Below are 14784 nucleotides of genomic sequence, written 5' to 3'. Positions count from 1 at the left end.
TGTTTCTCACACATGGGAGCTGACGACATTTTTATAAGTTCAAGTGCAGGGCGCTGGACAGTGGGTCAGAGGAAGGTTTGCTGGGCCCTCAGCAGGGATGTTCTGCCATATTTGAACTAGCCATGACCATCCAGTAGTCTCCCTTATTATGTGCAGTGGTGATACTATCCAAGCACATCCCTTCAGTTACTCTGGACTGACTGGTGGCTCCCTTGGCAACAACCTCAGTGAACTCATTGCAAAAGGCTCTTTGAAGGCCCCAGACTTTGGCCTGATTACCCACATTGAGTGTGGGTCTTTAGAATCCTGGGGAGAATGTGCTGCTCAGCTGCCTCCATGCCTGATGGGCAGTCTGGACCCACTAGGACAGGTGATTTAGCCACAGCCAGTCTGGTAGTTTCCTCAAGAGTAGGACGAGTCTTGTGTCCCCAGCTCAGGGCTAAGCGCAGAGCAGGTACTCCACAAATCCTTGTTGAATTCAACCCTCACCTCTTCAATAGAGAGGATGTTTCCAATTCTTTGACACTTTCTTCGTAGGTATGTCTCATAATCATGCTGGTTCCTTACATACCCCTCTGGAGTAAATGATCCACACACAGCACAATTCTTTATTGGAAGTATGACTAATGCTTTGGGCATTGATTTTTTTTTTCCCCTTAAATTATGTCTTTCATTCATGTATCTGCACTGAGCTGGTTTTATTTAGTTTATTTAATCTTTCCCATGCTGCTTTGCAGAATATGGCTCTTGGGTTGTTCTGGCTTATACTGTTGTTTTGCGACTTCCCCAGGCCTGCCAATACCCTGGTAGAGTTCTAGCCTGCATGGCTGGGAAAGGCTGTAAAGCCCGTGAACAGCATTGGTCTCCCTCAACACCACAAATGCAGAACAGGTGCATCCATTCTTCAAACCACAAAGAGGACATGCATGGATGGTACTTGAGACTTCTGCTTTCAGCCACATCTGGACAAAGCACAAATCTGGGAGACAGAAAGATACTGCGTGCTCACCTGCTGGACACCTCAAAGCTCTAGTGGGACAGGCAGGATTCAATTCATGGCTCTTGGTAGACTGACTCCTGTGGGGTGGATGGGACATCCCAGCCCTTATAGACAGCTGGCCAGTAAAGCCATGGGGGCAGGAAGGGAAGATTCAGAGAATCAGAAGGGAAGATATAAGGTGGCCTCTTCCCACAAGTGGGGCTGCAGGGGGAAGCCTCCTCGTTCGTTGTGTATCTGAGCACATGCCTTATGCTGGTAGAAAGCTAGGACTGCATTAGTGTCCCTGCCCTAAGATACCTCACAAGGCCAGGGCAGGGAGTCCATGTGTTTATCCTCCCTGATGGCATCTCCAGCCGTGGGACTTGGCCTGTTAACATCTGATTGGAGAGAGGCAGGCTTTGACATGAAGTCCTCTGCTCTGTCAAAGACCAAAATGTTCTAGAAGAAGGAGAGTACGCATGGTTTTAGGATAAACCAGAGAATGTTTGATATGGATATTGACACATTTTAGGAGTTGCTACTCTCCAGGAACTGGATATCAAGTCACTGGCCTTGCTATTCCTAGTCCTTTTGAGACCACCAGTTTTTGGTGAAACAAACCAAAAACTTATACAATTCTTGAACCATTGAATGTTTTTTTTTTTTTTAAAGATTTATTTATTAGAGAATGAGAGAGAGAGCGCACATGAGAGGGGGGAGGGTCAGAGGGAGAAGCAGACTCCCTGCCGAGCAGGGAGCCCGATGCAGGACTCGATCCGGGACTCCAGGATCATGACCTGAGCCAAAGGCAGTCGCTTAACCAACTGAGCCACCCAGGCGCCCTGAACCATTGAATGTTAAAAGGGATACTTAGGTTATCTCATCCATGGTTTTACAGATAAGGAAAGAAGCTCAGATAGATTAAGTATGGCGCAGGCCTCCCGATTCTTGGTGTGTAGCTGACATTAGCTTGCATCAGCGGACATGTTCTGCCACACTGGTTGCTCAGGACCGTCCCTAGGGACAGAATGCAGATGAACATGAGGTTCTCAATCTCAGGATGTTTCAGTGCACTGAAATATTGAGGTGCCTAAAGGAAGGCATCCATGCCTCCTTTTCACAGATGCTTAGAAGACGGAGTTAAATCTTTCCTTCAGATTTTACGTAGTTCCTTCTTTTGTTCACCCTGTCGAGTGAAGGTTGATGTGAGGTTGATGTAAAGACTGGCTAAAGGAGGGTAATCTGCACATGACTGAGGACAGCTTCACTGAAGTAAGACGGGCTCCAGGTAAATCCAGGTGCTACAGGATTCCTCCTGGAATGAGCCCCCACATACAACCAAAGTTAATTTTAGAATTATGGCATGGATTGCAGGGAAAATCAAGTCCAACCTTGCCATTTTACAAGCTCAGAGAAATTCAATGATTTGCCTTGGGTCACACAGCATGGGGGATGACAAAGTCACAGAAGAATCCAGGGTGTTTTTGTTTTTTTTTTTCTCACAAGCCCCAATGTGAGGGTGTTTCTGATGGTTTCTAGATCAAGGCATTATCCATGCATGGAGTGAAGCAAGACACAGATGGTGGTGGCCGCCCCCGCTGAGGACCTGTGGTCTAGGAGAGCATGTTGGAGTAGAAGCTGAAGCTCTCTGTCACGGTCTTGGAGTCGCTGCGAGAGGAGCCATTGGAGGTCAGGTCCAGGGCCGAGGGTATGGTCTTGGGACCATCCTCTAGCTCCTCCTCGTGGGCCCCCACCACTGTGGAGACGGTGGTCTCCAGGCGGCTGACCTTATACACGCTGCCTTGGGTTTGGAGGTAACGGGTGGATTTCATTTCGAGCCCCTCGTAGTCGCCGGCACTGATAAAGGGGCAGCACCGGAAGGCATGCTTGAAGCCCAGACGGAACCTGGCGAGAGAGCAGATGGAGAGGTGACCCTCGGGGACAGCTTGCTCCCAGAGGGCATTCCCACCACTATCCCAGCTCTTGCACACGTGGACATACCCGAGCGTGACTCTCTCTTATTGGTTTTTATACCGACAGCTGGAGACATTAAGGCGAAAACGATTTGAAGGTCAGTCATGAAGGCACAGTCCAGGACTAGACCCCAGGCTCGCGTGAAATGCCTGTGCTGACTGAGGGCGACCCCTGAACTCTGCTGCCTCCGCCCACACCTCAGCCCATGCTGGATCGATTCAACACTAACAAAAGCGTCCGCCAAGTGTTTGCTGTGTGCTCGGTACTGTGCTCGTCCCTGGGCAGGAAACCCACATGTCAGGACTCCTGTCTCTCAAGGAGCCCGCTGACTGAGGTTCACTTCAGTCACGTCCCTTCCATGTGCCTCAGGTCCCCGGTTTGATAAACTGGGAGAGTCAGCCTTTACCTAAAGACGTACTGGGGTATTTAACCCAAGATGAATCCGCGAGTTAACCTAACAGAGAGCATCTGGATACGTTCAAGAGAATGACTGCCACCAAATTCACAGCACCTGAGTGTCTCATTCACAGAAGGCACTTTATAGGCTGATGACCGAAAGCTAGAAAGACTGTGACAAGCATTTTATTCTTCCCCCTGGCCCTGCCTCCTTTCCCAGCTGAGGGACTGAGCTGCCTCTTGGGGACTCTGCGCACGGACCCGAATTCCCTATGGCGGACCGCTGTCCCTGATGGGCTCCCCCTTCTCTTACTTGTCCAAGGTTGGCTTCTTCTACTAGGACAGCTCTCCCGACCGGTGTGGCCAAGTCAGGGCCGAATCAGGGCCTTTTGCTTACCCTGTCCTGCTGGAGCTGCTGGAAGAAACTGGGGAAAGCTGCCTGGATTGTATGATGGGACGGATGGGAAGAGGAAAGTGAGAGACCAGTGAGGGGAAAGATGCCCTGTGGAGAATGGTATTCTGGTGCCATCGGTGTCTCTGTGTGTGCGTGACTCTCTCTGACTCCCTCTCTCTCTCTCCCTCTCTGCACGCACAGCCCCCTGTGTGTGGATCCGTAGGGCAGAGTGACCAAACTCCCAGGCCGTGAACTGGATCCAGCTTGTAGACCTCTTCATATGCATCTATGACAGAGGTTTTTTTAATGTGCACCCCCACCCCCACTACCTTAGTTGCCAGCGTTCAAAAGTTAGAAGACCTCACACAAAAATGCAGATTTCTGGTTCTTCTTGGAAAAGAAAAAAAAAAAAGCCCACTTTGGGTTTGTAATCCTGCATGGCAATAATTAGCAGGGATTGAGTGGCGTGGTCATTTTTTGCTGCAGTCCCTACCACTCCCTCTTGTCTCACAGAGGTTCTGCTCATTTAGGCTGGATCCTTGGCCGCTATGGAGACAATTGATCTTGTTGCCCCCGGAGTGAGTGTGGGGGATGGGGTCCTCACCTGTCGTTGAGGCAGCAGTAGATGATGGGGTTGTACATGGTGGAGCTCATGGCCAGCCACATGATGGCCAGGTAGACCTGCTGAATGAACTTCTCCAGGTAGAGATCAGGGTTGATGTAGGGCAGGAGGAAGAAGATGTGGAAGGGCAGCCAGCAGATGGCAAAGGTACACACCACGACGATCATCATCTTGACCACCTGGCAAGAGGGTGAGACAGGTGAGACCACCTTTTCTCATGGTTCTCTCTTCTCCCACCCCCTTGCCGCACACAGTGCAGTACAGGCTGGGAAGTATTGATAATAACCCCTTTCGAGGAGGAGGAAGGACAATTTATGTGCGGTACCAAGGGACTTTGATTATGTCGGTAGTTCTCAGAGTGTGGCTCCAGTCGTGACATCATTTGGGAACTTGTCAGAAATGTGGATTCTGGGACCCCATCCCACACTCACAGAATCAGAAACCCTGGGGGTGAAACCCAGAATTCTGTGTCTGACAAGGCCTTCGGATGATTCTGAGACACACTCATGTTTGAGAACCTCTGTGTTCTATCCTTCTGGGCAGTGAGTGGAGAAGCCGAGGGTGGGCAGACCCAGGGGAATGGGTGTTCAGGGGGTAGAGATCCAGGAAGGGGGAGGAAACAGTGGGGGTGTGTGTGGGGGGCAACCAAGGGCCAGGGCAGTACCTGGGCAAGGAAGGGGAAGGGAGGGGTCTGGGGAGCACCAGATGGCTAAAGGGGATTTCAAGGGTTCTTATGAACAGTGAGTGATGTAACATGTTCCTTTTTATCCCCACAAAAATCTTCAGAGAAAAACTAACTAGCATCCACTAATGAGATACTATGTAAAGAGGTACCCAAAGAGAAAAAATTAGAAAGCTCTTGATGTATCGGTTTTCGATATATCTTGTGGATACTGTTAAGCGGAAAAAGGGAGGGGAAGAAGTATGTATTTATTGTGTAAAAAAGAACACAATATATATTTGGCTTATAAATACATTGTAATATCTGGACAGATTAATAACAAATAACAGTGGTTACCGTGGTGTGCATGTGCGCGTGCGCACACCTGCACATTTGGGAACTGGGTAGACAGAAGACCTAGAAAGGAGGGAGCCCTTTCATGGTAAGACTCCATACATCTTTGGACTTTTAACTGTGAAATAATTTAAGACTCCCAAGAACTTGCAACAGTAGTACCGAGAGTTCCCAGGTACCTCCAGCGATCTCATCTTACACAACTCTATCACATGATTAATGAGGAAATAAACATTAGCACAGCACTATTAACTCAACTTCAGACTGTATTTGCCTTTTGCCAGTTTTTACACGCACTCATTCTTTTTTGGTGTATAGTTCTATGAAATTGTGTCACATGGATAGATGGTGAAAACCCCACCACAATCAGGATACAGACCTGCTCCATCATCAGCACAAAGAAACTCACTCATGCTACCCTTTTATAGGCAGACTCTCCCCCCAGTATAACCCGTGGCAACCCCTGGTCTGTTCTCCATCACTAATTTTGTTCCTTTTGATACTTTTTGATATTTGAATCAAGTGAATGCATTATTTTGCCAAACTCTAATAACAAAAGAGGACTCAATAGCTCTTCACTGCCTTTGTGGTTAAATGTGTGTGTGTGCGTGTGTGTGTGGTGTATGTGTGTGCATGTTAATAGCTCGACAGGTTGCCAATTACTCTTAAGGCAAGAAGGAAGCGGCTCCTGCCTGTACAGGTGGGCCCAGGTTACAAATAGGACGAAGAAAGGTCTCTTCCCTCCCCCGCCCCACATCCCCGCCCTCCCCTCCACTGTTCCACAGACCCAGGGATGTTCTGTGCTTGCGGCCTCTGGGCCTTAGGAGGCTCTGGGGCTCAGGTGCCTGCCAGCCTATCGCCTGCGCCAGGGTGGGTCAGGTGCTGCTTGCTCTTCGATTACCTTGCGCTTGGCAGAGACCTGCTCGTGGTAGCGGTCCGAGGAGTCCCCAGGGATCTCGCTGGCCCACAGAGTGATTCCCACCACGGTGTACGCATAGCCGATCACCAGCAAGGGGAGGAAGTAGATCAGCACAGTCACGCAGATGTGGTACCTGCAACAAGGAGCATGGGAGGGGTCCGTCTAAGAAATAACGGGGGTGGTCAAAGCTTGACAACTACCTTTCTCAGCATTTGGATGACAAGGTACACCCAGGGAGGCTTGCCGCCTGCATTGAATGGTTGGGTGATACATAAATGGATAAACTAGAGAAAACAAATCTCTTCAACGTATGTTCTTCTTGCGGACTCTTTCCATAATAGAGATTCCTGTTGAGATTGAAGAGAAGAATAAACACTGGTGAAAGGGAACTGAATCCGTTGTATACCTATGACAATTTCAGTTGATAGTAAGTTCAATATTCCTTACACTCTCCCTCCAAAAAAACGCAACCTGAGGCTGCATTAATAGAAGTGTAGTCTCTAGAATGCAGGAGATGCTTGTACCACTCGGTTTATACCAGTTGGATTACATTTGGGCTCAGTTTTGGTGCAGGAGGGTGGGCCAATTTGTACATTCAGATGAGAGCTACTAAAGGGTTGGTGAGCTCTCATCCATTCTGCATGACAAGTGGATTCACAGGTATAAGAATAATTAGCTTGGAGGAGAGAGATTACATTTATCTTAGAACTAGGAGCAGGGGGTGAAAACACGAAGTATAAGCCCCTTCTAAGCCTGGCCCTTAAAAATGTATCTCCAGATGGAAGCTTCCTGGGTCTCTGAGTTACAACTCGCAGGCCAGATACCAACTGACTTGAGTTTGACTGGAACATGGGCAGGAAAGAAACCTTTGCCATGTTAAACCACTGAGATTTTGAGGTTTGTTACAACAGCATACCTTATCCTATTCTGTTTAAGGCAAGGATCTTTCTAAGTAAGACACTCAAATAATTTTTTTGAATTTTGAGAAAGGATATTTTTCTCAGGGGGTCCTTGACTTGTCTGGCTAGTTGTAGCCCCTTTCACCTGATGTGAGCTTAATGGAGAGGCTCAGTCTCCTAATAGTAATAATCGTAGTGGGAACAGCTAATATTTTGGGGAGTTCCCTCTAGATCACTGTGCTAATAATAATGTATGGTATTCACAGCAGAAAGGGTAGTTAGATTTTAATTAGTGAAGAGCACAAAGCCAAGGACTCAACTACTCAGCTATATTATTCTTATTTGATCCTGAAAACAAATGATTAGGTAGCTACCATCATAATCCCATTTTATAGATGAGGAAACTGAGGTTAGAAATTAATTAACTTTCCCAAATTCACAGCTGCTAAAAAGAGGAGCTGGGATAAGAAGGCAGGACTGTGACCCCAGAACCAGCTTCTTGTCACTGGAGAAAAGTCACCCAATGATATTTTCTTCCACTCTGTTTATGCTTATTCTCTGAAATGATTTTTTTTCCCCAATAAGGAAAACCCACTTCTTTATTTCATTTCTCTCCTTTATCGGTACTATGTTTTCAATCACCTTTTTGCCCCACAGTTTTACTACTTATTCAGCTTCCTCTGAATATTAAAATTTGCAACTTGAGGACACTTGAAGAGCTCTTAAGTAGCGCACCACAGACCAGCAAAGCAGGGTGCTGAGCGCGTCCATTTTGTGCAGACAGGCTGCTCCGGTCTCATCAGGCTAGGGGTCAAGGACATGATGGGAGGACCATGCAGTCCTCACCTGTGCTCCTTATCCTAGACCAGTGGTTCCCAAACTTGAGCCAGCTTCAGAATCACCTGGGGGGCTTGTTTGAACACAAAGGGCTGGACCACGCCTAGACGTTCCCACTTAGCAGGTCTGGGGTACACCTGAGAATCTGCATTTATTTTATTTTTTATTTATTATTTTTAAAAGATTTTATTTATTTTGTTTGAGAGAGGGAGAGAGAGCGAGAGAGCGTGCGCATGAGCAGGGGGGAGGGGCAGAGGGACAAGCGGACTTCCTGCCGAGCAGGGACCCTGCCACGGGGCTCGATCCCAGGACCTTGAGAACATGACCTGAGCCAAAGTCAGACACTTAACCAACTGAGCCACCCAAGCGCCCCCTGAGAATCTGCATTTATAACAAATTCCTAGGCCATACTGCTGCTGCTGGTCCAGGTTCAGACTTTGAGAAACACTGTCCTAAATTGATGGCTCTCAAGCCCGGAATCACGAGAATCACCAGGGGAGCTTTTAAAATGACCAGTGCTCAGAGATGGACATTTAATTGGCCTTGAGTGCAGAAGCAGGAAACCACAGTTGAGAAAATTTTCCAAGTCATTCTGATACTTGGTTAGCCCTGAGAAGCACTGTTTCAGGTCCAAGGTCTGCAAGCCTGTTGGAAACCCCATTGTTTGAGATTTATGACTTCACTAAAGTGTGTGTTAACCATATTTTTTTAGTTTCTGTATCTGGTGCTTTGAGGTCTGGGCCTTGCTGACCTGGAAAGGACTGTCCCTCCTTGTGCCAGTTGATTCCTAGAGATAACTCGTGCTGGGGTGACTTTCATATACAAACTAACCAACCCAGGGCCCATACCCCCGACCTGTTTTCTCAGGGGCTCTTACACTGTGGGATGCTATCTGGCAGCCATAGTCACCCCAGGGCCACCTCGGGCAGTCAGGGGCGCGGAACCCATGGAAATCGTTCAAACTAGCCAATTCTAAGCCTGTTTACCCTGCCTCACCCATTCCTTCCCTGGAACACATAATAAAGTCTTTCCTGAAGTTCCCCCATGCTCTCTCTCTGCCTGTGGCCCTGTGTGGCACGTCTGCCCCTTCGTCCTGGGAACTATGAGTAATAAATTATCTTTTCAATGGCAATCATGTCCTCATCTATTGGCCTCACCATACCTGAATAGAAAATAAAACTTACACTTTAAAACAAAGTGCCCTTTGGAAAATCACAGATCAGATTAGACTATTAGGAAAATGCGAAGCTGAATCACCAAACATAACTTATCAAACTCACTTTTTTATTTTTTCCCCCAAGTAGGCTCCAGGCCCAGCATGGAGCCCAATGTGGGGCTTGAACTCACAACCCTGAGATCAAGACCTGAGCTGAGATCAAGAGTCGGACGCTTAACTGACTGAGCCACCCAGGAGGCCCCAGCCTTTTTTTTTTTTTTTTAAGAAGGAAAAGTTATTTTTTTATTTATTTGTAAACAACAAGAAGTATGGGCTTAATTTCAGTTAAAAAGTATTATAGGGGCGCCTGCGTGGCTCAGTCATTAAGCGTCTGCCTTCAGCTCAGGTCATGATCCCAGGGTCCTGGGATCGAGCCCCGCATCGGGCTCTCTGCTAGGTGGGAAGCCTGCTTCTCCCTCTCCCACTCCCCCTGCTTGTGTTCCTGCTCTCACTCTCTCTCTGTCAGATAAATAAAATAATAAAATTTAAAAAAAAGTATTATAATCAGGTAGAGCATTAACTTGTCCATTCTAGAACAGGGATGATGAAGAATAACAGAAATATGACTCCGCAATTCCACTTCTAGATGTATACTCAGAAGATTTGGAGGCAGGAACTCAAATAGATACTTCCACACCAATGTTCCTAGCAGCACTATTCACCATAGCCCAAAGGTGGAGATAACCCAAATGGCCCTCAAAAGTTGAGTGGGTAAACCAAATGTGGTATATACTTAATGATGGAATATTATTCAGCCATAAAAAGGAATGAAGTTCTGATACCTGGTACAAAATGGATGAACCTTGCAAACATTATGTTAAGTGAATAAGCCAGACACAGGAGGACAAATATTGTACGATTCCACTTATATGAAATATCTAGAATAGGCAAATTCATAAAGACAGAAAGTAGAATAGAGGTTGCCAGGGGCTAAGAGGAGAGGATGAGATAATAGGTACAGAATCTGGGATAATGGAAAAGTTCTGGAAACGGTTTGTGGTGATGGTTGCAACAATACCAGGAATGTATAATGGTAAATTTTATGTTATATACATTTTATTGCAATAAACTTAATTTAAAAATCCATTAAGAACATTCTAGTGGAGCTGGGGTCTTTAGGTCTTCAGATGCACAGTCTTCTGCTCCTTCCAGGAAACTCTCAACAACCTCCCTCTCCAAAATCATTAAAAAACCCAAACCAACCTGTAGGTTTGGTTCTTGGATGGGATCAAAGTTTAAATGCATGCCCCTAAATCTTGCTTAGAAAACCCCTTTTACATAGAAATTGCAAATACTCAATTTAAGCAATGTCTGAGTTATCAAAACTTCTAAATGGCTCTCAGTCAAATGAATGAAACTCCCTCAGTAGAAGATATGAAAATAAATACATTTCTCCCATCTTGACACTTTCCTGGAGAAATTTTATCATATCCTTGTAGTTAATTGGAGATAATCCTGTTTTGTAGTTTTTTTTTTTTTTTGCCAACATCATTATTTTAGAGAGCTGGCCAATGGAACCTGTGTAATCTTATTATGTGTGGCTCCACGCTATTGTTTGGCTCTCAACTCTGATATTCCCTAGGTTCCTGCCAGGCAGGGTTTTATCAGCTCTCAGAATTAATATCTGCCTTGGCAGAAGAGAAGAGGGGTCAGGGATGCATCAGAGTGAGTCAGAGAGGGGACCAGGAGGGACAGCAAGAGGCTGTGACAGGCCGATGGCTTGGCTGCCTTCCCACTTGATGAGATACGTGCATGGACTCTGATCATTAAATTCTGTTGGTGGAAACAGCACATTTTACAGGATAAACTTGCTGAGTACAGACTGTGTCATCCCAAATCCTGCAGATTCGCCTGTCCTGAATGCCTTAATGCTCACTAATCCAGGTTTACTTAATGTCTCACTATCTGGAGTCACCTCGTTGCTCAAGCACCAACAACAGTTCCAGTCTCTGAAATAATCCCCAGCATCTGAAATCAGATACATGGGTGTATTAAATAGTATCCAGCACATCTTCTAATGCACTTCTTGGAGGCTCCAGGTGCCCTGAGGTGGGGGAGGAAGGGGGTTGAGAGGGCAGGGCTCTGGGGTTCCTGCTTTCACTCTAACAAGCAACTCTGCTTTGCTGGGTTTACGTGTGACTTTCTGTGGATGATGCTGTTTGGGGGGGGGGGGAGACTTCAGCTGTAACAGAAAGGCTGATGAGCACTGATGTAATCCTAACCCTTATCCAATGCATTAACCCTCTCCACACTTTCCATACCATGTAATCAGCCACTTACTTCTTGAATACCCCCTGTGACGTGCCGCTCACTGGCCATAAAGCCAGCTCCATCGGCGATACCTGGGGCTTGTGAGAGATACAGGCTCCCAGGCCTCACCCCGGATGGGTCAGATCAGAATGTGTATTTTAACAAGACTCCCTGGTGGCTCATTCGCAAGTTCAAGTTTGAAGCACATGGCTCTCCACCTTGGCTGCACATTGCAATCACCTGGGGAGTGCTGAAAAATTTCAGGGTGCGGATCCCACCCTCAGCTTCTGATTGAAGCCTGGCCTGCAGGGCTGCCTGGGCCTTGGAGTTTCAGAAGCTCCCACGTGGTTCTCCTCGCAGCTGGGGCTGAGAGTCGTTGTCGCTGAGCCTCCTCCTGCCGGCACCTGCGGACCGATGCAGTGCCTCAGACTGAGAACCTGGGGCCTGCAGCTTTCACTACTCCATCCTAGGTCACGGGCAACCAGCTGAGTCCGCCTCCTGGGATGGTCCTGCAAGCTTGAGGTGACCGGGAGCACGCCTGTCCCCAGAGCCTTCTTTGCATCCCAGACTTGTGGGGCCACCCCTCGTTGGACACGAGCTGAGTAGCACCCCTTCCTGCCCTTCCGCCAACAGCCCTCGGGCTCTGGCTTCTTAGAGCGCAGTGCTGGATGCCTGCTTGACTTCTTCCTTCCAAGAACTTGTCTTCTTTGCAGCTAAATGTGGTTTCTTTGTAGTAAAAGGAAGAAAAATCCATACATTTCTTGGTTCACTTTCACTTCTAGATATTAGGCCAAATCCCAAAGCCCCTGGCAGCCCTTTTGGAGGCAGATGGAAATGACAGTCTACTAATATATAAGTTCTGCAAGAGTCAGGTCTCATCACCAGGAGCTCAGTCTGCGGGGGACACAGAGAAATGCCAAGGAATGTGACATGGGAAGTGACAGACCGTGGTTCCCTCTTCAAGCCGAGTGGAGACACTGAGAAAGGTGTCAGAGGCCTTTATAAATACATATGAAATATAAAAAATAGATACATATATCAATAATTTAAAAATTACTCTGACTACTGTAGGCATTTTGTTACTAAGTGCATGGAGAGGAATGGGAATGCAGAAGTGAGACTCTCGACCAAACCAGTCACGGAAGCTTCCTGGAAGAGGTGTGCTTGGCCAGGCCCTGATATATCAGCAGGAGGCGGGCACTTCAGGGAGAGAGAACAGCAAGGGCAAAGGCACTGACGGAGGATCTTGGCACGGTGGGGTGCTGTGCTATGTTTCGGACTGAATGGAATGTGGCCCTGTGAGGACGTATCAGGAGACTTGGCCAGAAAGGTAGACCGAGGCCAAATCATGAAGGGCATTTTATGACAGGCCGGAGAGTTTATAATGTATTCTGAAGTTGATGGAAACCATGAAATGGTTTTAAACAGGGAGTGACATGGTCAGATGCTTGTACTCTGATGGAGGCAGGGCTTGGATGGAGGCCGGCCAGGCTAGAGGCACCAGCCTTTAGGATGCTGGGCAGGGATCCAGGCTGGAGGTGACAATGGCCTGAGCTAGAGCCATGGCAGAATGGGGAGGCGGGGGAGTCTCCGAGGGGTGCTGTGGCTGGTGGGCTTGACAGCCGATGGGGCAATTTAGCCGGATTTCTGGCCTGGGTGAACGGGGGAGAGTGAGGCCAACTGTTGCTGGTATGGGGACCGTGGAAGAGGAGCAGGCTTGCTGGGGGAGGTCAGCAAGTTGACATTTGGACATGCTGACCTTCAGGCGGGCAGTTGGATGTCTGGATCTGGCTGGAGCTAGGACAAAACACCTGGATGGAGATTAGATTTGGAGCCCTTGGGTGTCCCCAAACCCTGAGAAGATGAGGGGATACTGGGGAGAGAGGAGAGTGGGAGTGAGCTCAGGCAGGAGGGAAGAAGGACGGGGAGGGAGCGGAGGGAAGGGAGGGCGAGTCCAGGGGCTGGTGGAGCCTGTCTGGGGGAGGGGCGTTGGGTGGGCAGGGGGTGGGATGAGGACTGGAACTTGCTCTGTGGTTTTGGAAAGAGGAGGTGAGGAGCAGAGTCAATATTTTCGGGGTGGTCAGCGAAGGCTAGAGCAGGTGGGCTGGCTGATGGGGAGTGAGGAAGTGGGGGTAGTAGGTGGAGACTCCATTCTTAAAATGTTGGGTCACGAAAGGGAGGGGAGGGCAGGGGCCAAAGGAAGCCATCTGTGTGTTGTTTGACAAGGCAGAGGATACTGAAGCCCCCAAGTACCCTCCCCTGCTTGTGCCCAGTCTACCCTGGGTTACGGTCATGTGAGTACATGTCCTTCTCCCTGTTCTTCAGAAGAGGGGCCAGGATCAAACCTCTATCAAGATTGCATCCAGCCGGGGCGCCTGGGTGGCTCAGTCGTTAAGCATCTGCCTTCAGCTCAGGTCATGATCCCAGGGTCCTGGGATCGAGCCCCGCATCGGGCTCCCTGCTCCGTGGGAAGCCTGCTTCTCCCTCTCCCACTCCCCCTGCTTGTGTTCCCTCTCTCACTGTGTCTGTCTCTGTCAAATAAATAAATAAAACCTTAAAAAAAAAAAAAAGACTGCCTCCAGCCATCAATTTGGGGCACAAATGCCCCTAAGTCAGCCTCTTTTAGGATGTGCTTTGACCAATCGAGGCAGATGCTCAAGTGAATTCATTGAATTCACGGAAAGATTGGGTTCACAAAATTCCTACCCCCAAATGGTCCTGCCTCCTGGAGGTAGTCCCTCAGCTCCTGCCTGTGAACGAGACAGGAAATAAAGCACATTTCTTCGTCAGTCGCTGTCCAAACCATACAAGTCAGAATTTTGATGTGTTCTTCTCCAGGCAACTTTTTATATTTTATCTGCTTCATTAGATGCTATGGTCCTTGGAGGCAGAGCCCAACGGTATTCTTCTTTAATCACCCTTGCAGAAGTGGTACCAATGAAATGTTTCGTAGAAAGAGAGCATCTCAGGCTTGGAAGGACATTAGAATTCTCACCTGCTCCATCCCCACACCAGCAACAAGTCCCCCTGAGGGCATCCTCCACAGTAGTGTGTCTAGCATCCCCTTGAATGCATGTCTGACAGGCACAGAGCCTGGAGGCCCAAGCATTTCCTACGTTTTCATTTTTTAATCAATAGTTTTCTTGTTGCAAGCACTATATATTCATTGTGGATTTGAAAATATGGGCAAGGGTTAAAAGAAAAGCTTTAGGGGGCGTCTGGGTGGCTCTGTTGGTTAAGTGTCTGAAAACTCTTGGTTTCAGCTCAGGTCATGATCTCCTGG

At 48.0% G+C, this 14784-nt stretch overlaps 1 protein-coding gene across 1 annotated transcript in view; it reads right to left on the bottom strand.

The window, feature by feature from the left end:
- Nucleotides 1-1786: 1786 nt before the first annotated feature.
- The window catches only part of TACR1 (tachykinin receptor 1), a 153616-nt gene continuing 140618 nt past the window's right edge, over nt 1787-14784 (bottom strand). Inside the window, exons 3-5 of the mRNA XM_035001208.1 lie at nt 6282-6432; nt 4348-4544; nt 1787-2884 (exon numbers count right to left, since the gene is read on the bottom strand). Of these exons, the coding sequence (XP_034857099.1) occupies nt 2593-2884; nt 4348-4544; nt 6282-6432 (640 nt within the window). The 3' untranslated portion in view covers nt 1787-2592. The remainder of the gene's footprint in view (nt 2885-4347; nt 4545-6281; nt 6433-14784) is intronic.

Source organism: Mirounga leonina, unplaced genomic scaffold (assembly GCF_011800145.1).
Source record: "Mirounga leonina isolate KUSES-001 unplaced genomic scaffold, KU_Mleo_1.0 Mir_125, whole genome shotgun sequence".
Taxonomy (NCBI): domain Eukaryota; kingdom Metazoa; phylum Chordata; class Mammalia; order Carnivora; family Phocidae; genus Mirounga; species Mirounga leonina.
Note: the sequence above shows the minus strand (reverse complement) of the source record. Positions and strands in the feature narration are given on the sequence as shown.